At 43.6% G+C, this 22033-nt stretch overlaps 1 protein-coding gene across 1 annotated transcript in view; it reads left to right on the forward strand.

The window, feature by feature from the left end:
• LOC143767784 (cell adhesion molecule CEACAM16-like) overlaps positions 1-19589 on the forward strand; it is a 68593-nt gene extending 49004 nt beyond the window's left edge. The window contains exons 4-6 of the mRNA XM_077256304.1: positions 148-486; positions 1347-1440; positions 18304-19589. Of these exons, the coding sequence (XP_077112419.1) occupies positions 148-486; positions 1347-1423 (416 nt within the window). The 3' untranslated portion in view covers positions 1424-1440; positions 18304-19589. The remainder of the gene's footprint in view (positions 1-147; positions 487-1346; positions 1441-18303) is intronic.
• The last annotated feature ends 2444 nt before the right edge of the window (positions 19590-22033 follow it).

Consider the following 22033-nt stretch of genomic DNA (forward strand, 5'->3'; position numbering starts at 1 on the left):
AGAAATGGCCTTCAATTGGTGGTCTTCTGGCAATGTTGTCCTAACAATTGTTATCTGCCATACAGAATATTACACAGTTCTGTATATATTGATATTTTACTTCACTTTACACTCCACATTACTTTTTTCCCTCTACTTCTCCTCCAGTGCTCCTCCATGCCTGTCTAGGTGCAAGCACTAAACTCAAAATTGATGTTATTCCTTCGAAACCTAAAGCTGGAAACACTGTCACACTCAATGTGATTGGAGTCGAGGGGACAATTCTTTTTACTTCTTGGTATAGAGGACTGAGCACCAGTGCGACGGATCAGATATTAACTCACGTCAATGGTAAAGACATAAAAGGAGAAAAATTCTTTTCAGACGCAAGTTGCAGCCAAAACGGCTCATTGGTGATCCAGAATTTTCAGACGTCATTTAATGGTGAATACACGGTTCAGATACAGACAAACATAAATCTACAAGATGGACAAGTCACAGTAAATGGTGAGTAAACATGAAATATTACAATTTTGAGAGACGGAATGACCACTCACAGCCATGACCAGATTTCCCATTTGGCCCATGATGATTGGTGACCTGATTCACTTGCTATGTCAGTAAGGGTCAGCAGAATCAGATTTTATAAATAAAATAAATATTTTAATGTTTCAAATTAAAATTTGGCTAGCCAATTCCTCACAATAATCATCTACAAACAGTAAAGCGAACAAAAGCTCGAAAAAATGGTTGGATCTTACCATTAGCAGAAGTTTTCGAATTGCCAAAACATCAGACAAGATAGGTAAACCTTGGTTCCCTATCTTGCCCAGTGGACGGCCTGGCCATTCAATGACATTGCTGATAGACATGGTACAAATTGCTTCAAAACAACCCTCCCCAGTACCATAGGGCGTATCATCCATGACTACTAAAGCTAGCTTCACGAATGGCCTGGCACATGTGGCTTCCATAAAGGAACTTTTTTTAAGCATACTGTAATTTCGACTGATAACCTTAGTAGATTGGTATTATTTGAACACTGTATGGCAGAAGGGCGGACATATCATTGGTGCAACTGTGCAGTCACACAGGGACCCAAGAGGACTGGGTCCATTTCCACCTCCAAAACATGTGAAATTGTGCATTATGGTGAGCTTATGAACTGGCAAGGGCCCATATATTGTTCTTCCACAGAAGCCCTTTTCTGTCTCTGTCCGCAAGTGCTGTGGTGGCATTTTTTATGTACACATTATTTGGGAAAATTTAGCAACTGAAGATTTAGAAAACAGAAATTTCTACAAATTTGGAATCTAATTTATTTTATTTGAATTAATTTAATAATAATTTGTATTTTTTTTTGCTAGGTGTTGCATCCGTGGCATTATCCCCTTTGACTATTCTATTAGGGTTACTATTATACTCTTCCGTCAGTTATCTATGATAACAAGTTAAGTAAAGGTAAGCAATTTTATTATTTATTTTTAGAAAGAGTCCATTTTTTAGGCAAAGTTTAGAATAGTTTGTTATACACTTATAAGGACGCTGATGAGCTGTAAGAACCAGTGTCCTTTCGTAACCTGGGAGTCTTCATCTTGGCATCTTAAGACGCAAAATGATTCATATTCTAATTCCCTGCTTTATTAGCTCAATTAGAATATGAATGATTTATTTATCCATAAATTCAGGTTGTGCCAAATGCATCAGAACATTAATAAATTATGGAAATATTCTTCGCAATTTCTGGAACCTCATGTAATTTAATGAGGACCAGAAAAATGTTAGCAATAAGTTTAGAGGTTTGTGTAAGGGTTCGTGGTCGCGGGACCCCTGACCTGAGTGTGACAGCCTCGTAGAATTTTATGAAGTTGTAACGCTAAGGCCGGGATTCCAGCGGAAAGTCCATGCTTGGATGTGTTGAAGGAACATCTACATGTACCCTTAAACATTTTTATTGCCTGCTCATTAGAGATGAGCAAATTCACAGGATACCGTTCCAGTGGCCATATCAGTAGTCCGGGCTCGCGTGACAGGAGCTCTCCTCTTTCTCCTGGCATCTTCAGCTCCTCTTTCGCGAAGCCAACTAATCAAAAGAGATGCTGGAGATGCCGGTAGGTAGGAGGCAGTTTGTACAGCTCATGAAGTTGTAACGCTAAGGCTGAGAATCCCGCGGACAGTCCGTGTTTGGTCGTGTTGCACGAACGGCATGAGCCCCTACACAATTTTATTGCCTGCTCACTAGAGATGAGCAAATTAACAGAATCCTGGTCCAGTGACCATATCAGTAGTCCGGGGTCGCGGGATGGGAGCACTCCTCCTACCCCTGGCATCCTCAGCTCCTCTTTCGCGAAGCCAACTAATGAAAAGAGATGCAAGAGATGCCGGTAGGTAGGACACAATTTGTACAGCTCCTGTCCAATGTTCATGGAATACTGATGTGACCTCTGGATCTAGGTGCTCTGAATTTAGTCCTTCATCTCTACTGCTAATCCGAAATGTTCTGATGCCTGTGTTATAATAAAAAAGCTTTATTGACAGTGTATGTACAGATAAAGAGGACCTTTCACAACTTTCCTGCACATAGTACCAGGAATGTAGATAAAAACATTTTTTTTACATTCTTTTAGTTTCTCCACTATGTTGCGGCATCAAAATTACTGGCATCAGTTTTCTTATCGTTCAACTGGGCGTTTAATTTCTTTCAGATCTGTGGGCATGTAGTCACTAGAAGGTTGTCCAATCATAAAAAGGCAGCGTCACAGTGGGAAAAAAGTAGGCTAAAGTGACACAACCATTTTTCTCTCATTCAAGAAAATCTGTCCAATTTTGATAATCAGAGTTAGATCGTATGGTGATTTTCTCGGATCAGGAGAATAAAAAAAAAATCTTAATCTTCTCCATTCTGTCAGTATGTGAAAACCTGACCACACTTGGATGTCATTCAAGTGTGGTCCGATTTTTCCGACAGACCCATAGTCATGAATGGTCAAGTGCGATCCGATAGTCGGATGCTACCTGTCCATGCTGCAATTTTTCTCCTGTGTCTGAGGATAAAATTGAACATGTGCACAGCCCCATAGAATAACATGGGGATGAGTGATATCTGTCAAAACAACAGATTGCGATTGTCCGATTTTCATAGTTGTGTGCATGAGCCCTTAGAATACGGAAGGAGTTAAAGTCCAAAATCTCATAGGGTGTGGTAACTCTCATGAGAACACAGTGAAATACAGAGCTGCTGAAGGGTGTGACTACATTGGGTGGATGCAGGGAGTGATTTTACTAATTATGTAGCTCTGTATTCTGCTATTTGCTCCTATTTTAGAAACCCCTAAATTTATGCATGTGATGCCTGTCTTCGAGAAGCTATATATAAACAGCGATTTCTCACTTTGAGTGGAGATGGTTAGAAATCACATGCCTGTTTGTTTTACCAGCACTGATAGAATCCCAGAAACTTAGGCCTCATTCAGGCCATACGATTTTCGCAGACGAGTGCTGTTCATATTTTTCACGGGTAGCACTCATACCTGTGTTAGTCTATGGGGCCATTCATATGTCCGTGATTTGTCGCGAATCGAGAGGTCCGTGTAAAATCGCATTGACATGTCAGATTTTCTTTCGAGGTTCAAAATTTCTAATGCAAGTCAATGGATTCATAAAAAAATTGGACTGCACTTGATTAACATCCGTGTTTGGTCCCATTTTCACGAACTCTCAGAATAGAGACGTTGGAGACCCTTTTTTTTTTATTTCTCCACATACAAGAAAAACAGATCACACTCTGATCAAAGTCTGATCAGAATAATTGGTAGATTTTCTCATACTTAGAAAATACTGACATCTGAATGAGGCCTTAGAGTTAAAGTTACCTTTGCAATGCCCACAGTTCAGACCTGAAATGAAATTCCCATAGAGAAGGTCACGGCTGTGCCAGCGTGGTCTCGATAGACTTTATCTGTCTCTGCCTCTCTCCCGGCACTTTACAGTAATGCAGTAGTAAGTTTCCCATCCTCATCTGCTTCCGAGACGCTCCTCACTCTGCTGCTGCTCTTCACCTCCTCTTCCAACGGTTTAATAAAAGAACGTCCCGGAGGGGCGGTGTTGTCGCTTCGGTCACACTTGCAAAATTCTGACCTTCTGCATGGGCAATCATTTCAGAACTGTAGGAGTCAACTTTTTCCTCCCTATAATGCTGCTTTTCATGATTGGACAGAGTCATAGTAGGTTAAAACTGCACGCCCACCGAGCTGAAAAAATAAAACTCCCTCTTGAACAGTAAGAAAAATTGGCGCCAGTAACTTCAGCGCCCTTGATCTGCACAACGGAGCGGTGAAAGAGAATGGTAAGAAGAAAAGCATTTTTAATTACAGTCCTGATACTATATGCAGGAATGTACCGTTTAAAAGTTGTGAAAGGCCCTCTTTAAAGGGAACATGCCCCTAGGTTTTCCCAATGTAAGGTAGGACCAGCACGTTTAAGCTGTCTTTTACAGTATTGTACTATGCTGTATGTATATTCCAAATTCTCTATTCAAGGTACATAAAAGACCTTTTATTATACTGTACAGTTCGGACTTCGCTGGTCTTGATCCGGTGCCTAGTCTCTTCTTACAGTCACCCTTCTCCTTCCCTGCTTCATGGATAACACGTCCTACGTCATCCATATGGTGTCCTCCATCGCGCTCCTGCACAAGTGAACTTCTCATTGCCCTGCCGAGGGCAGAGAAAAATACTGTAGTGCGCATGCACCGGCTTTACTTCCAGGTTATCGGCACATATTGGCATTTTCCTGCGCATGCGCACTACAATACTAGGCAGGGCAGAGAGAAGTACGCCCGTGCAGGAGCATGATTGGGGACATTGTGTGGATGACATAGGAGGCATCATCCAGACAAAGCAGGGAAGGAGGTCGGTGATCGTAAGAAAAGGAGCCAGATCTAGACAAGCGACGCACATCGGACCAGACCGCGCCGTCTGTGAGCGCAATAAAAGCTCTTTTTTGTGTCTTGCATATTGAATTGGGGACATACATATTGTACATCATCCTAGTATGCGGTAAAGGAGGACTTACAGGTGCCGGTCGTACTTTATATTCTGAAAACCTGGTGACAGCTTCCCTTTAAGGTGACCATACACATTATTCGATCAAGGCTAATGGAAATGACAAATTTCGACTATAATTCTTAATCGTCAACTGGAGTGAAGAAGTCAATGATCATTTGTTTTAACCAATAAAAATTCGTAATAATTATAAACACAAGATGGGCATGTTAGATTTTTTTTTACTTTTGACTTTTTTTCTGAACAGTTTATCAAAAAATCAAATACAAACAATATTTTTATGGACCCATTGAAAAAAACCTTAATAAATTATTATGATTACCAGTGATACTACATGTCTACAGACCGTATCTATCATATGGGACCTCGGCTGCATTCACTGTAAACTTTAAAACGATGATAATTACAGGCAAAATCATTTTTATAAGTTTTTTCAGCTTAAAAAAAATCATGGATGCCTTCAATTTTTTTATGGACATAGCTAAAGAAGTGACCAATTTTTACAGACTGTCCTTCTAGGACTGTAAGTCACAATGTATGTTTGACGGCAGGTCAGGGGGAACCAGTCAGCAGATATTTTTGATCAGATTTCGGAGTTGGTTACCTTGTGATCTATATTATCTGATCCCTATAATCTGCAGTTGCAAAGTATCAGAATCTGCATGAAGAGGGTGACATCACTAGATCAGATAATTGCTGTGCGACTGCAATTGACACCTTACCATCTGCGGTAGCAGTGGCGGAGAATATTGATGACTTGCCACCAACGCTTAGCAGCTGTGCGACACATATGCATAAATAGAGAAAAGAACAAAAGAAAATATTCTGGGCAAAACAGAAAAAAGCAAACAAAATAGTTTTTGCCAGGTTCCGGCATAGCGTCTTTGCCAGTGTCTTCATGTTTATGCTGGTTTACATGGGATAATCTGCCCCTGGTGCTCAGAGTTGGACTTGGGGAAAAAGAGTCAATCTCCACCTACTCTATGTTACAAACAACACTAAAGGAGCAGTCAGACCTCCATATAAATTGCGGGCCAGTCCGAGCACTGTGTTCCCATCTCAGGCCTACTTACACGGCCGTCTGACGGTGCCCTAAACGTGAGGTTGTGGTCCATGAGAACCACTTTAAGAAGCCATTTAGGGACACATTTAAAATATAGGCAGACAACATCTTGCCAGTAGAGATGAACGAACCCGAAAACAAATGTTTGACACTCGTACCAGACAGTCACTGTTCGGGCCTGAAGGCTGAAGACAGACTTTCTGCTGAAGTCCGGTGCAGTGTTCGGGGTAAGTCAAGTTTGGGTTCTGTTCTAATACCCGAACCAAACTTTCCAAAAAGTTTGGGTCAGATACCAGAACCTGAACTTCCACTGGTCCGCCATCCCTTCTTGTCAGCATAGATAATAGATACTGGAAGGCTTCTTGTAAGTAGAGATGAGCCACCTCCCTAGTGTTCGGGTTCGGTTCGGTTCGTCGAACAGGGACATGTTCGACGAACTGTTCGTCGAATGTTCAACGAACACCGTCGAACCCCATTGAAACCAATGGCAGGCAAACACAAACACATACAAACACATGGAAAACACATAGAAAACACCTTAAAAGGTGTCCAAAAGCTGACAAACTGCTCAGAAGACACAACAAACACATGGAAAAGTCACAACTACATATAGTCATGCGAAAAGAAAAGAGTTGGAGGAGTAAAAGGAGGAGGAGACACAGATATAGGCATGTCATGCCCTTCTAAAATCAAGAAAGGCTGGAGTAAAAATCTAAACTCACTCTACCAATACCCAGACGTCTTGACAAAAAAAAAAAAAAGAAATATCTTTAGGTAGAATGGCGGCGGGTCCATTCAGAACACTTTCCTTAGAAGACGTAGTGGTACCCCCGTTGGGAGTTGTGCCAAAAAATGAACCCAATACATTCAGACTAATCAACCATTTGTCATATCCAAGGGGCAGGTCAGTAAACGACAACATCGATGCGGAACCAAGTACAGTACTATGTACTGTACCTCCTTTGACGAGGCAATCAGGCGGGTCAAGAAGTTGGTAAGGGGCTCCCTAATGGCCAAAACAGACATTGAGGGGGCGTTCCGGGTACTACCTGTGCCTCCGAATAGTGTCCTCCCATTGGGCTGCTTCTGTGAAGGAGCATACTACATAGATCGCTGTTTGCCCATGGGGTGCTCCATATCCTGCTCACTATTTGAGGTGTTTAGTTGCTTCCTTGAATGCTTGCTTCATGGGTGGGGTACTCTGCTGAGTAGCAGAAATTGCTACTAGGCCTAAAAAGATTTCCTGGGCCAGATGCCGTTACAAAATAGTAGTTAGGTAAACAGGCGGTGTAGTTTGCTTCATGGGTGGGGTACGCTGCTGAGTAGCACTAAATTCTACTAGGCCCAAAAGGATTTCCTGGGCTAGATGCCGTTAAAAAATAGTACTTAGGTAAACAGGCAGTGTAGCTTGCTTCATTGGTGGGGTACGCTGCTGAGTAGCACCAAATTCTACTAGGCCCAAAAGGATTTCCTGGGCCAGATGCCGTTAAAAATAGTACTTAGGTAAACAGGTGGTGTAGCTTGCTTCATGGGTGGGGTACTGTGCTGAGTAGCACAAAATGCTATTAGGTACAAAATGATTTCCTGGGCTATATGCAGTTAAAAATTAGTAATTAGATCAACAGGCGGTGTAGCTCTCTTCATGGGTGGGGTACACTGCTGAGTAGCACTAAATTCTACTAGGCCCAAAAGGATTTCCTGAGCTAGATGCCGTTACAAAATAGTAGTTAGGTAAACAGGCGATGTAGCTTGCTTCATGGGTGGGGTACGCTGCTGAGTAGCACTAAATTCTACTAGGCCCAAAAGGATTTCCCGGGCTAGATGCCATTACAAAATAGTAGTTAGGTAAACAGGTGGTGTAGCTTGCTTCATGGGTGGGGTACGCTGCTGAGTAGCACTAAATTCTACTAGGCCCAAAAGGATTTCCCAGGCTAGATGCCGTTACAAAATAGTACCTAGGTAAACAGGCGGTGTATCTTGCTTCATGGGTGGGGTACGCTGCTGAGTAGCACTAAATTCTACTAGGCCCAAAAGGATTTCCTGGGCCAGATGCCGTTCCAAAATAGTAGTTAGGTAAACAGGTGGTGTAGCTTGCTTCATGGGTGAAGTACGCTGCTGAGTAGCACCAAATTCTACTAGGCCCAAAAGGATTTCCTGGGCCAGATGCCGTTAAAAAATAGTAGTTAGGTAAACAGGCGGTGTAGCTTGCTTCATGGGTGGGGTACGCTGCTGAGTAGCACTAAATTCTACTTGGCAAAAAAGGATTTCCTGGGCCAGATGCCGTTAAAAATAGTACTTAGGTAAACAGGCGGTGGGTGGCTGGGCTACTCTGCTGACTAGCAGACACTGAAGCTTTGGATCAGACCTCTGAATCCCAGGCCATAGTATGAGTAAACAACTCTGCAGACGACCCCACCCACGTGGAATTGATGATGGCAATGTCTTGTAAAACTCAGCAAGGGGACTAAATAAAAGAGTCTCCATTTTTTCAAAAAATTTGGCCACAGACACCACTTAAGTGGCATCAATTTCGCCAGAGTTTTTTAAAATGGTTGGTGAGGGGATTTTCAAAAATTATCAAGCTTTTAGTCTCCCCAAGATGACACAGGGGTAAAAAAGTCCTTGCGGATCCAGGATTTGTTCATCTTGATGAACGTTAGTCTGTCTACATTGTCACTGGACAGCCCGTGCGCTTATCTATCAGCTCACCACCAGCAGCGCTGAACACACGTTCAGAGAGAATGCTGGCTGCGGGGCAAGATCTCCAAGGCATGAGTGGCGAGCTCAGGCCATTTTTCAAGATTGGAAGCCCAAAATGAGCAAGGGTCCAGTTCCATAGTCATGGCATTGATGTTAACTTGGAGATACTCTTGTACCATCCTCTCTAGGCAATGGCTATGCGTCAGACTTCTTGTCTCCTGTGGCCGTGCAAAGGATGGTCTAAAAAAAATCTTGAAACGATTGGAAAAAATTGCTGTTACCACCAGATACAATGTTACTGTTATGGTTAGAGTGATGACTCGATAGTCCCACGGTTGGCAAGTTAGAACTCAGAAAATGACTACGTGCACCACTGATGTTTTGTGGAAAAGCAGAAGTTAGATTGTGTACCAGTCTCTGCTGATAGTCCTGCATGCGTGAATCCCTTTCTATGGCAGGAATTATTTAGCCAAATTTGCTTTTGTACCGGGGATCTAAGAGTGTGGCAACCCAGTAGTCGGCATTACTTCGGATTCTGACAATCCGAGGGTCATGTTGCAGGTAGTGCAGCAAGAAGGCACTCATGTGTCTTGCGCATCCAGGAGGACCAAGTACTTGTTGTCTTGGTGGTGGCGAGGTGAGAATCATGCTTCCTTCGTCTGCCCTCTCCCCCCAACCTCGCACAACAGAAATTTGATCAAGGTCTCCCTCATCTGATGAGTCTTCCATGCCCAGCGCCAGTTCGTCCTCGACTTCTTCCTCGCCTCCTGCACCTTCCTCAACAGTTTGGCTGCTACAATGCGCCCTTGGTAATCCCTCTCCCCCAGCCTCCAATGCCAGCCGCCTTGGTGCTGCCAACCTTCTTGACCTTGGAGATATGATCCCTTCTGCATACGACTCCTCCTGTTCCTCCTCCTCCTCTTGTTCCACCACCTGACTCCGAACACTGTGTAAGGTGTGCTCCAGCATGTAGATCACCGGGATGGTCATGCTGATAATGGCATCGTCAGCTCTAAACATCTTCGTTGCTATTTCAAAACTGTGCAGAAGGGTGCATAGGTCCCTGATCTGAGACCACTCCTGCAGTGTGATTTGCCCCACCTCTTGAGCTCGTTGGCCCAGGCTATACAATATAACGTATTGCACCAGGGCTCGTCGGACAGTGCAGACACTGCTCCTAGGCCAAAACTATTAACTGGATTAGATGCAGTAAAAATTGAGATACACAGGCGGTATAGTTTGTTTCACAGGCGGGCTACTCTGCTGACGTGCAGACAATGCTACTAGGCCCAAAACTATCAACTGGATTAGATGCAGTAAAAATTGAGATACACAGGCGGTATAGTTTGTTTCACAGGCGGGCTACTCTGCTGACGTGCAGACACTGCTCCTAGGCCCAAAACTATTAACTGGATTAGATGCAGTAAAAATTGAGATACACAGCCGGTATAGTTTGTTTCACAGGCTGGCTACTCTGCTGACGTGCAGACACTGCTCCTAGGCCCTAAACTATTAACTGGATTAGATGCAGTGAAAATAGAGATACACAGGCGGTATAGTTCGTTTCACAGGCGGGCTACTCTGCTGATGTGCAGACACTGCTACTAAGCCCAAAACCCCAAAACGATTTACTGGGTTAGATGCAGTAAAAATTGACATACACAGGCGGTGTAGCTAGCTTCACAGGTGGGCTACTCAGATGACTATCAGACAATGCTACTAGCCCAAAAGGATTGGCTGAGCTAGATTACACCAAATGCTGTGACTAAAGGTACCTTCACACGAAACGACTTTGTAACGATATCGCTAGCGATCCGTGACGTTGCAGCGTCCTCGCTAGCGATATCGTTTAGTTTGACACGCAGCAGCGATCAGGATCCTGCTGTGATGTCGCTGGTCGCTGAATAAAGTCCAGAACTTTATTTGGTCGTCCGATCGCCGTGTATCGTTGTGTTTGAAAGCAAAATCAACGATACCAGCGATGTTTTACACTGGTAACCAGGGTAAACATCGGGTTACCAAGCGCAGGGCCACGCTTAGTAACCCGATGTTTACCTTGGTTACCAGCGTAAAAGTAAAAAAAACAAACAGTACATACTCACCTGCGCGTCCCCCAGCGTCTGCTTCCTGACACTTACTGAGCGCCGGCCCTAAAGTGAAAGTGAAAGCCCAGCGGTGACGTCACTGCTGTGCTGTTAGGGCCGGAGCTCAGTCAGTGTCAGGAAGCAGACGCTGGGGGACGCGCAGGTGAGTATGTACTGTTTGTTTTTTTTACTTTTACGCTGGTAACCAGGGTAAACATCGGGTTACTAAGCGCGGCCTTGCGCTTAGCAACCCGATGTTTACCCTGGTTACCCGGGGACCTCGGCATCGTTGGTCGCTGGAGAGCGGTCTGTGTGACAGCTCCCCAGCGATCAAACAGCGACGCTGCAGCGATCGGCATCGTTGTCGCTATCGCTGCAGCGTCGCTTCGTGTGAAGGTACCTTAACACTTGCACAGTGCTGGCTCAGACCTGCCTGGTAAACAGTGCTATGAACTGCTGTAACCTACCCTGAAAAGGGCTGATATCACAACTAGTCCTGACTCCTCCCGACTCCCTAAACCGATCTCTCTGACTATTCGCTCCAAAAAAACACTCTTAGTCTGTATAGCGCCCACAGCAGCAGCAGCATTGCCGTCTAACACTAAGCTGCAGCAGTGAGGAAATGGTGGCGACGGGGCAAATGGCTGGTTCTTATAGGGCAAGGACATGTGACATACACAGCCAATGACATATGCCCTTGCTTGTGTGCATCACATGCACATTGCTGTGTGTGTGTGCACTGCTGATAGGCTAAGAGACTGCACCGCCCCTCTGTAAATGCGGAAAGAAAAAAAAATGGATATCGGCGTTATTTCAGCACAGATCTATCCTCCCCCCCCCCCCGCCCACTATACACTGAAACAGTCCATTAACAATGATAAACAGTTTTAATGTGCAAATCAAGCTAGGCTTTTGGTGAACGAACAGTTATCGAACAGAAACTCGAACAGACGAATTTTAAGCAAATTGTTCGGGTTCGTCGAACGACTCGAACACCGCCAAAAACAGCTCGAATTTAAAATTGGCGAACAGTTCGACTCGAACACCGCTCATCTCTACTTGTAAGCTGTAATATAAGGGGACACACATATATAGCAGTCCTTATACAGTCACAACTGAACTCTTCAAAGTATCCCTGTGACCACATATCACAATACAAGCTGTATACATTATTAAATAGATCTTTAAGACCTGATGGAGTTTGTGTAGTTACTTTCAAAATGACGGTAAGTATAGCTGTACAATAATGTCTAATATTTTATGAGTCCTGGACTCATAAAATGTTTATTTTTAATTTTAGGTTTTCATAGTCATTCTGACATGGAGTCTCAAAGTAAGCACATATGCATCATCAGGTCTAATATATCTATTTGTTAATGTATGCAGTCTGTATTACGAAATCTGGTGACTGTTCTGATGAAAAAGGAATCTACAACTAGGTTCTTACTATGAGCAGCATGAATCAGCGCATGGCTTCGCGATTGTAGCCAGGTATGGAGAGACACAACTAGTCTAGTGTGGCTTCCAGCTGGCTTCTCCCCGCACTGCTCCAGTTGGCTGACAGGTTTCTCCCTGGCTGGGGAGAGGCCGGTCAGGGGCATCACCAGACTAGTAGGGTTATACTAGTATACTAGTAGGGTTATGTTCCTGCTGACTTTTCAAACTATATTTTCTCTGAATCATAATGGCGTTTCAAAGTGAAACATGCCTAGCTGCGTTCGTGCAGCCAAGCTCTAATTTATGGCGCCGATATTTTGGACAGCACAAATCTAATTTGAGGTTCCCTTTAAGAACTGTAAGGTCTCCATAACATTATTTTTGTCTACCTTTTCAGAAGCAATGCCGCTAAGATCGTAGATAAAAACAAAATGAGCAAATAAGTAAGTGAATAGTGAATTTCAATAAAATAGGGTACGTAGTTAGCAATATTTTGATCAAAAAAGTGTAGTAGCCATCCTACCACGACAAGGTGTACCCAATCGGGACAGTGCCTAACTCTTGTAGTTCACCTCATTATATGTGAGCAGATGTTGAAATAGATAAGGGCAGAGCAGGACCCGGATCCCGACCGTGCAGCGACCCATGTGTGGAAAGCTATATAAACAAAACACAAGACCCAAAAAGGGCGAGCCATGCCGCTGTTTGTGCAAAGTACAAAAAACTATTATAAAATTAGCTGGAGCATATGTTGATATAAGTGCAGTGGATAGACATGCATTCACACTGTGGCCATTTAACTGACAGAACCCAAGATAAAAATTAAATGAGCAAATACCCTTCTACTATATAATTGTCTAAGGGTACTTCCGTCTTTCTGTCTGTCCTTCTGTCTGTCTGTCTGTCACGGTTATTCGTTCGCTGATTGGTCTCGCCAGCTGCCTGTCATGGCTGCCGCGACCAATCAGTCCGGAAAAAAATGGCCGCTCCTTACTCCCTGCACTCACTGCCCGGCGCCCGCATACACCCCTCTGCTCACCGCTCACACAGGGTTAATGCCGGCAGTAACGGACCGCGTTATGCCGCAGGTAACGCACTCCATTACCGCCGCTATTAACCCTGTGTGTCCCCAACTTTGTACTATTGACGCTGCCTATGCGCTGCCTATAGTAAAAATAATAAATTAAAAAAAAAACCTGCTATACTCACCCTCTGTAGTCCGCTGAGCCGCTCGCGCCGCCCGCCATCTTCCGTTGCAGGTTGCGGTTGCAAAGATGGTATTGCAGAAGGACCTGCCATGACGTCACGGTCATGTGATCGCGACGTCATCACAAGGCCTGCGCGGAAAGGACCTGACGTGACGTCATGGTCATGTGACCGCTACACGGTCATGTGACCGCGACGTCATCACAGGTCCTGCGCTCAGACCAACCCTGGGACCGGAAGCTGCCGTGGACTACAAGGGGCCCTCGGAAAGGTGAGTATATGTTTATTTTTTATTTTTTAACCTGTGACAAACGTGGCTGGGCAATATACTACGTGACTGGCCAATATACTACGTGGCTCTGTGCTGTATACTACTTCGCTGTGCAATATACTACGTGGCTCTGTGCTGTATGCTACGTCACTGGGCAATATACTACGTCACTGGGCAATATACTACGTGACTGGGCAATATACTACGTCGCTGGGCAATATACTACGTAACTGGGCAATATACTACGGCGCTGGGCAATATACTACGTCGCTGGGCAATATACTACGTCACGGCATTATACTACGTGGCTGGGCAATATACTACGTGGCTGGGCAATATGCTACGTCGCTGGGCAATATACTACGTGGCTGGGCAATATACTACGTGACTGGGCAATATACTACGTGACTGGGCAATATACTACGTGACTAGGCAATATACTACGTGGCTGGGCAATATACTACGTGGCTGGGCAATATACTACGTGGACATGCATATTCTAGAATACCCGATGCGTTAGAATCGGGCCACCAACTAGTTAATACATAAGTGAATAGTCATAGTCCATGTAAATAAAATAGGGTAGAAGCCACCCCACCGTGACAAGGTGTACCCAGGCGGGACAGTACCTAACTCTTGTAGTTCACCTCACTATCTGTCAGCTCTATTAACAAAATGGACAGCCGAAAAAGGGGGAGCCACGGCCCTGTTTGTACTTTTCACTTACTACAGGGAATTTTCGCATTTTATTTTTATCTTAGGTTCTGTCTGTTAAATGGCCATACAGTGAATGCACACTTATGTATTGCAATCATAACAACATATGCTCTGGCCCATTTGTTTTGTTTTGTACTCTGGAAAAATAGAGATATGGCGCCCCTTTTCATGCTGTCCAATTTGTTTATATACACTGACAGCAAAAGGGCAATGTTTTGAACTTGTGACTTTCAGGCTCCATATCTCATCATCCACTACTGTTTAGATCGTGACACTGCCATCATTTTATAGACAATCATCTTGGCTATCTCATACGTAAATCTGACTTGTAACTATTTAGCATATGATTAGTTATGCAGATTCTTGTCATGCCAATGCATTGTTACTGTTTTGCTCCTGATGGTGGATAAATCTTTTTCTTCCTGAATACAACAAATTACAACCTGTTCTCATATTCCCTAATAGCTCAGTGTGTTATTAGGTTGATTCCTAAGTGAAAGGTCAATGGTTCGAATCGAGGAGCAGCCATGAAGAAGATTTAACTAGAAAAGAGAAACAGCATCATCCAGCTCATCGATAATCATCTCTCGGCCAAGAATATTGCCAAACTGCATCATGTGAGCGCCATGACAGTTGGAAGAATACAAAATGAAGTCCGTCCATCCATTCAGAAGCCAAGAGGTGAACGTCCAGGCAAAATATAAGTCAACAAGTCGGCTCATCATCAGTTCAGATCAGATCAGGTCCATCAGTTCTGGAACGACAAACAGTGGATGGGACTAATATGCTTCATAATAGTGAGATCACAGATGTCCATGTAAGCACCTTGCAACACATGTTACGCAAGTGTGGAATGGTGGCCCGAAAAAAGGTGAAGAAGTCTCAACTCAAATATCATCATAAGAAACGTCGGCTCAAGTTTGCAAAAGAGTCTGAAAAGTGAACAGTAGAAGATAGGAAATGGATGATTTGGAGTGATGAGAAGAAAGTCAATAAACTAGGCTCTGATGGGTCTGGATGAAAAAAGGGATCGAGATATTGAAGAAACTGTCAAGTTCAGTGGAGGAAGCCTGATGATATGGGGTTGTTACACAACCAGAAATGTTGGATACTTGACCAGGATCGATGGTGTTCTCAATGCTGAGCTACATGTGAGTATCCTACAAGACAAATTACTTTGTACACTCGAGTACTATGGGTATGAAAAAGACGACATAGTGTTTCAGCAGGACCACAACTTGAAGCATACGATGAGATCGGAGAAGAAATAGTTCAATGACAATGAAGTAGAGGTGCTGGATTGGCCCCCGCAGTCCCCAGACCTCGACCCAATCCAACAGTTGTGGGTAAAGACGAAGAAAAAGCTGTATACAGACCCAAGTGAGTCAACCAGTATGCACCAACTTTGGGAACGTGTGTAACAACCCTGCCGGCATCACTGCATGGCCTTCCATCCCCCACCTGCTTGATACATCAATTCACTCACCGTGTACCATGCTGTGAGATCTGTCTGCTGCCGGCTCCTTGCCATGTGCTTCATGGCCTCTTGCTTCATGGCCTCTTGCTCTGTGTACACTTTCTGTCTATGTGCATAGGGGGGCGGTGCCAGTAACTCCTGTTTCTTATTCATTCATTCATTCTCATTCATATCTTATTTGTGTGCACCTCCCTAAGGTGTCCCTGGCCAATAGCCTAGAGGCCTCTGATTCTTAAGGCGTCCTCACCCATTGGAGGACGCCAGAGCAAACTTACTTCCTCAGTCAGTACTTGGCTGCTGAGGTCTTTGGTTCTTTCTCTGTGTCCGCCATCCAGTGGGGCATTGTATTCTGGTCTGTGTTCGCCACCTAGTGGGGCATCATTCCCTGGTCTGAATCTGTGTTCCGTTACTTCTGTGTCTGATTGTGAGGCCTGCAATCTGCAGACCTGTATCCATATCCAGTTCTAGTATCTGTATCTTTTCCTGTCTGAACTCTGGTCTATGTCCGTTCCAGTTGTCTCCTTGCTTGTTAACCATTTCCACTCTGCTGTGTGTACCTCTGCTTTATCTCTCTGCTCTGTTTGCCACTACCAGTGGCTCAGCACCTCTCTGCTCTGCTCTTGGCTCTGCCCTCTGTGTCTTGCTCTGCTCTGTGCTCGGCTCTGCCCTCTATGTCTTGCTCTGCCCTCTGTGTCCTGCTCTGCTCTTGGCTCTGCACTCTGTGTCCTGCTCTGCTCTTGGCTCTGCACTCAGAGTCCTGCTCTCGGCTCTGCACTCTGTGTCTAGGTTTGCTCTACACTCAGCTCTGCACTCTGTGACTTTGCTCTGCGGCTCTGCTCCTTGCGGTTCTACCTTGCTCCGTTTCTACCTCTCCTGCTCTTGGCTCCGCCTCCTGCATTTCCGTTCTTGGCTCTTGCCCTTGGCTCCTCCTTCTGTGCTCCTGCTTTGCTTCTGCTCTTGTGGTCTTCCCCTTCCTCCGTTCCTCCTGTCGGAACAGGTCCCTACCTGTTCCTAAGTACTTGCTGTGCCTGCCTGTATACCGGTCCATACCGATCCTGCCAGTGTTCCAGTTCAGTCCTCCTGTCTTGCCTGAGTGTCCGCCTGCCTGTGTCTTCGTCAAGCCAGTCCACCCGTTAGGGCCTCTGCCATACCTGTCCTTCAGCCCGTGTCTCTGCCGTGCCCGCCTGCCTGTGTCTCCGTCAAGCCAGTCCGCCCGTCAGGGCCTCTGCCGTATCCGTCTGTCAGTCAGTGTCACAGCCGTGACTGCCTGTCTGTGCTCTGTTCCCCAGTGGGATCAGCATCCTCAGTCAGACTCCACCCTGGAGTGGTACCTGGTAGCTACCTGCCGCACAAGTCTGACCTCACCATCAGAGGCTCCAGCGAAAACCTAGGAAGCTACTTAGTTACGCCCCTTCCAGGGAAGTCTGGTCTGTGGTCCAGTGGGTCCACACCCCCGCACACCCGTGCCAACCAGTCTGGGCGCGAGCGTTACAACGTGTAGAAGAGACTTGGGATCACATTTCGGTGGAGACATGGTTGAATCTGATTGAGAGCTGCCCAGAAGGATTCAGGCAGTGTTGAAATCCAAAAGCTGGATTTACAATATACTAACATAATAATAAAAATAAAAATATTGATGTTTTGAAGAAAAACAGTAACAATGCAGTGAAATGACAAGAATCTGCATAATTAATCATATGCTAAATGGTTGCAAGTCAAATTTATGTATAAGATAGCTAAGATGATTATCTGTAAAATTATGGTGGTCTCACGTTCAAAGCAGTAGAGGATGGTGAGATATGGAGCCCGAATGTCAAAAGTTCCAAACATTGTTGCCCTTTTGCTCGTCAGTATAGCTTTCCATGGACATGTGGCTGCACAGCTGGGACCCAGCGCTGCTTTGACCTTTTCTACTTGGTCGTCTGCTGACACATAGTGAGTTCAACTACAAGAGTTAGGTACTGTCCCTATTGGGTCACCTTGTCGAGGTGGGATGGCTTTTATACTTTTTTTTTTATCAATTTTTTTTTCTTATTATCTGTCTGTTAAATTACCACAATGTGAACGTGCACCTACTGTATGCATTGCCCTTTTACCAACATGTGCTGGGGCTTATTTTTTTTGGTTAAGATCATAAATGACTTCATAACATAGAATCAGTGACTTCCCAGAATTATTTCTGTACAGGAATTCTAATAACATTTTGCAATGTTCTACTTTTCATCCGGATGATTCCAAAGCCAAAACTGCCTTTGTGTGATTGGAAGTAATACAACTGTTTTTTTATTTTTTTTTATTTTCAACAGATGTTTAAGAGATTTTCTTCTTAAGTTCCCAAGATCATATGCCCATGAACAGATCAAAAAAAGGCAAAATGACAGATGTGGAGAGATAGCCTGTGATTTACAATATTAAGCCGCCACTGGAATCTACCAAGCGGGAAAAGAAAGAGAAGAGGCATAAGAAGAAAAAAGATGAAATTCCAATTGGTTACATATCTCCAGATTCTTAAGGATATATTATTTACTGAAGTATTCCATTAACCTCTTCCTCACCACAGCGATCTTTCCATAATACGCCTTTGTTTTTTAATTTTTTTTTTCTCATACTTGACATATTTAGGCTGCTATTCTTTTATCGACAGCTCTGACATTTTATAGATTAATTTATTTAATACTGACTATTAAAAGGTACTGCATGAGCAACGACGTGATCAACATTAATGCATTGCATCCAGAGGAATATGATTATATACCTTCGGTACTTTACAAATCTTTTTTTCCATTGACCCGTAAACCTGTATGTTATCGTAGCACAATGTTTTCGAACCTGCGGCTGTCCAACTGTTCAAATACTGCAACTCAAGCATGCCCTAAGCGCCGCAGGCTACCGTCGTAGCACCTTTAGTAAAACTGTAACCAGTTCTTGTCTGCTCTAAACTTGTTAATTCTAGTAGCAACGTTACACTATTAAAAAAAGCACAGAATGAACCTTTACTTTGTCTCATGTTGGAGCAAGCTCTCGAGGTCCAATTTTTGCAGGGGAAGTCACGGCTACTCAAGCATTTTCCCTGCCGCCAATAAAGAATGAAGGAAAAGAAGTAAAGACCTTAGTACTCACAAACTTTCCATTTCCTGAATTGTCTCGATCGTAATCTATTGGAGCCCCACTCCAAGTGTTGCTATGGAGCCCCATGGATGCGTATTAATCCCCGATGTGATATAATGAGGTCGAACCACAAACGAAGATGAAGAATTTCACACCATACAACAACTTGTAAATACATGGGTCATGATGAACCTCCGGCTTTATCTATTGCTGTTATCTAGTTGTATTGTTTGATTTATCACTGACCCCCATATCTCATCAGTACTGTATAAAAATTTCGCTAAACATCATTTTACTGTGCGGTGTATCTACTGACAATGGTTCTTATTTATTCCATTCTTGCGCCTTAACCACCCATCCTCGTTCATATTGTTTTTTTGTGTTGTTGCGTTTTATGCATAATTTAATAATTTGTTCCTTAATGTACACTGCTGAAAAAGAATGAATTATATATTTGAAAATAAAAAAGAATGAAACAATGAAAGATGTGTTCCTAAATTAAGGCTAGGTAGAACGAAAGGAACGTTCATAATCATCACCAAGTTTGTCCCGAAACGCATTTGTTTTCTTAGTTTGTCTAAGCCATATAAGAGAGGCACTCGAGCTGTGAATTGTCCAAAGAAAAGAGTCAAAGTGTGCACCTCTTCATGACTCATGAGTGTCAGACTTCACCACAAGAAAATCGCCAGTCTTGATGAATCGGAGCCAATATGCTTGAATACAAGTAGGTTTTTCCTCAAGGTCTCTAAAATAAGAAAGTTTGTGGATGCAGCGTGCCTATCAAATATATGTACAGTATGTTGTTCAATATGGTTCCGGGGCAACTCATTTCATTGTGCATGGATAAAGCTTGTGAGGTATCAAATAGCTTTGTTTGAAAAATGTTTTTTCAATCCTGTAAGAAGAATTAGAGGCAAGAATTCTCTATTGTGACTTCATTAAAATAGTTGTGCGAGCATAAAAATTATCTGACGCGTTTCAAGTCTGGCTGACTCTTAATTGTTGATATAGTTCTATGATTAAGAATCAGCCAGACTCGAAGCGCGTCTGGTATTTTTTATGACCACCACTCTACTATTATAATAAAGTTGCTCTAGTAAGTAGTTCTTTTAATCTATGGGATTCTTGAATATTTCCATCCACTTAATTTTATAAATATTTTTCTTAATCACTTCTAGTCATCTTGGTCCTCCAAAGCCAGCCATACACATTATATGGCCGTTGGCCGAATGATGCTTCAGCCGATCGTTTGGCCATCAGCCATCTTGGCAAACACTCCAATACGAAGGAGCACTCATTTGGCCGAACTCTCCTGCATTCTCTTTGAGAAAGCCACCAACTAACATGTTGGCCAGCTGCTTATTTCAGGTCGAACAAAGCTTTTTCGTAATCGGACATGCATGATCGACATCTCTCCCAGCCATCAGTTGGCCAGCGCACTCATGCACATTAGAATGTTGGCTGAACCCAACGATATCGATATTAGACTAATATGTACGGGGGCAGTTAGTTTGATGTACTGTAGCATTTTTAACATATAGAATTAAAGTATGGGGATAAAGAGAGGATACAATATGTGTGTGTATTTTTTTTCTCTCTTGCTTATAATTATTATAACTGGACTTTAGGATTATGTCTTGGAAATCATGGTATCAATAATAGACTACAGTGTGTAGCTTTATTTGATTTTGTTGGATGACAACTTCCAGCCATGGTCTGCCTTCAGGTATCTCATTTGGATAAAAGTGGATAATAATTCAGTTTTAAGCATTCATGGGGTGTCTCAATCCTTACTCATAGGCCAGGTTTAGTTGGCCAATCGAAGACTCGGGATGTCATGTCCACAAGTTGTGGTCGTGACTGGCACCTTGTGCTCATGCGCATATCAAAAAAAATGCAGGAGCTGCCTGCCATTTACATGAACTAGACTGGTCTGTAAATCAGGCCAAAGTAATGCATGCTGAGATTAATTTTTTCTACACGCAGGTCAGTGGATCATGTGGAAAATTGACCATGTGAACTGGCATATTGGTTATAATACGTTCATGTGATTCCTCCGTGCAATCCCTGGTGCATAAAGAAGAACCCATGTTTGCATATCGCTCCTGTCTAAACGAGACCTTAAGAATATAAGCTGCGAAGTCTTTCCTGGGCACTGCATTTTATTCTGGCAGGATAATTCTGACTATACAACTGTTCTAGCTACTATTGAACACATAAATAATTTGCATTAATGGAGCCATTTTGTATTTTGAATTCACAGCAAAGGTTGTTGTGCTGCATGTATGGAATAGTTGCTGCCCAGTGGAGCTAGTTGGCAGTGATATGGTTTCCAAGCCTGGTCGAAACCAGAGAGATCGAACCAGTGACAAAATTTGCAGGCAATAGAGGGTTTATTCAGTCCAGGGTCAAAACTTAGTAATTGTTAACGAACTGAGTCGGGTATCATAACAGCCATCAGTATTAAATACACAAAAATGCAATAATTGGTATGGTCAGAATGTCACTTGGGCAATTAATAAAGCATCATACACCAACATTGGCTGCCAAACTCACCTGCCAGTGATCTGTCCCAACTATTAACCAGTCAGCATACCCAGTTTTCCGAAAATGATGCCCATTTTTCCATAAACAAACTTGAATTACTGGTGTATAATTTGTGGGTGAAAAAAAATAAGGGCATAGGTGGATGTGGGAAGAGTTTTCCTGGAAAGTGTAGCACTAGCCCCTATCTCTGAGGATCAGAAACAAAGTTCTCATTGAGAGTTGCAAAACCTAGATCACCACCGGTGTAAGGCTAGTTTCACACTAGCGTTTACCTGATCTGCGGCGGGCTGCGGACTTCCTCCGTGAAGCCCCGCCCCCGCCGCACCTCCGCTGCTAGCTCCGCCTACTTCTGCATGCGGCCTGTGTACCTATATTTAACAT

This window comes from Ranitomeya variabilis, chromosome 4, assembly GCF_051348905.1.
Source record: "Ranitomeya variabilis isolate aRanVar5 chromosome 4, aRanVar5.hap1, whole genome shotgun sequence".
NCBI classification, from domain to species: domain Eukaryota; kingdom Metazoa; phylum Chordata; class Amphibia; order Anura; family Dendrobatidae; genus Ranitomeya; species Ranitomeya variabilis.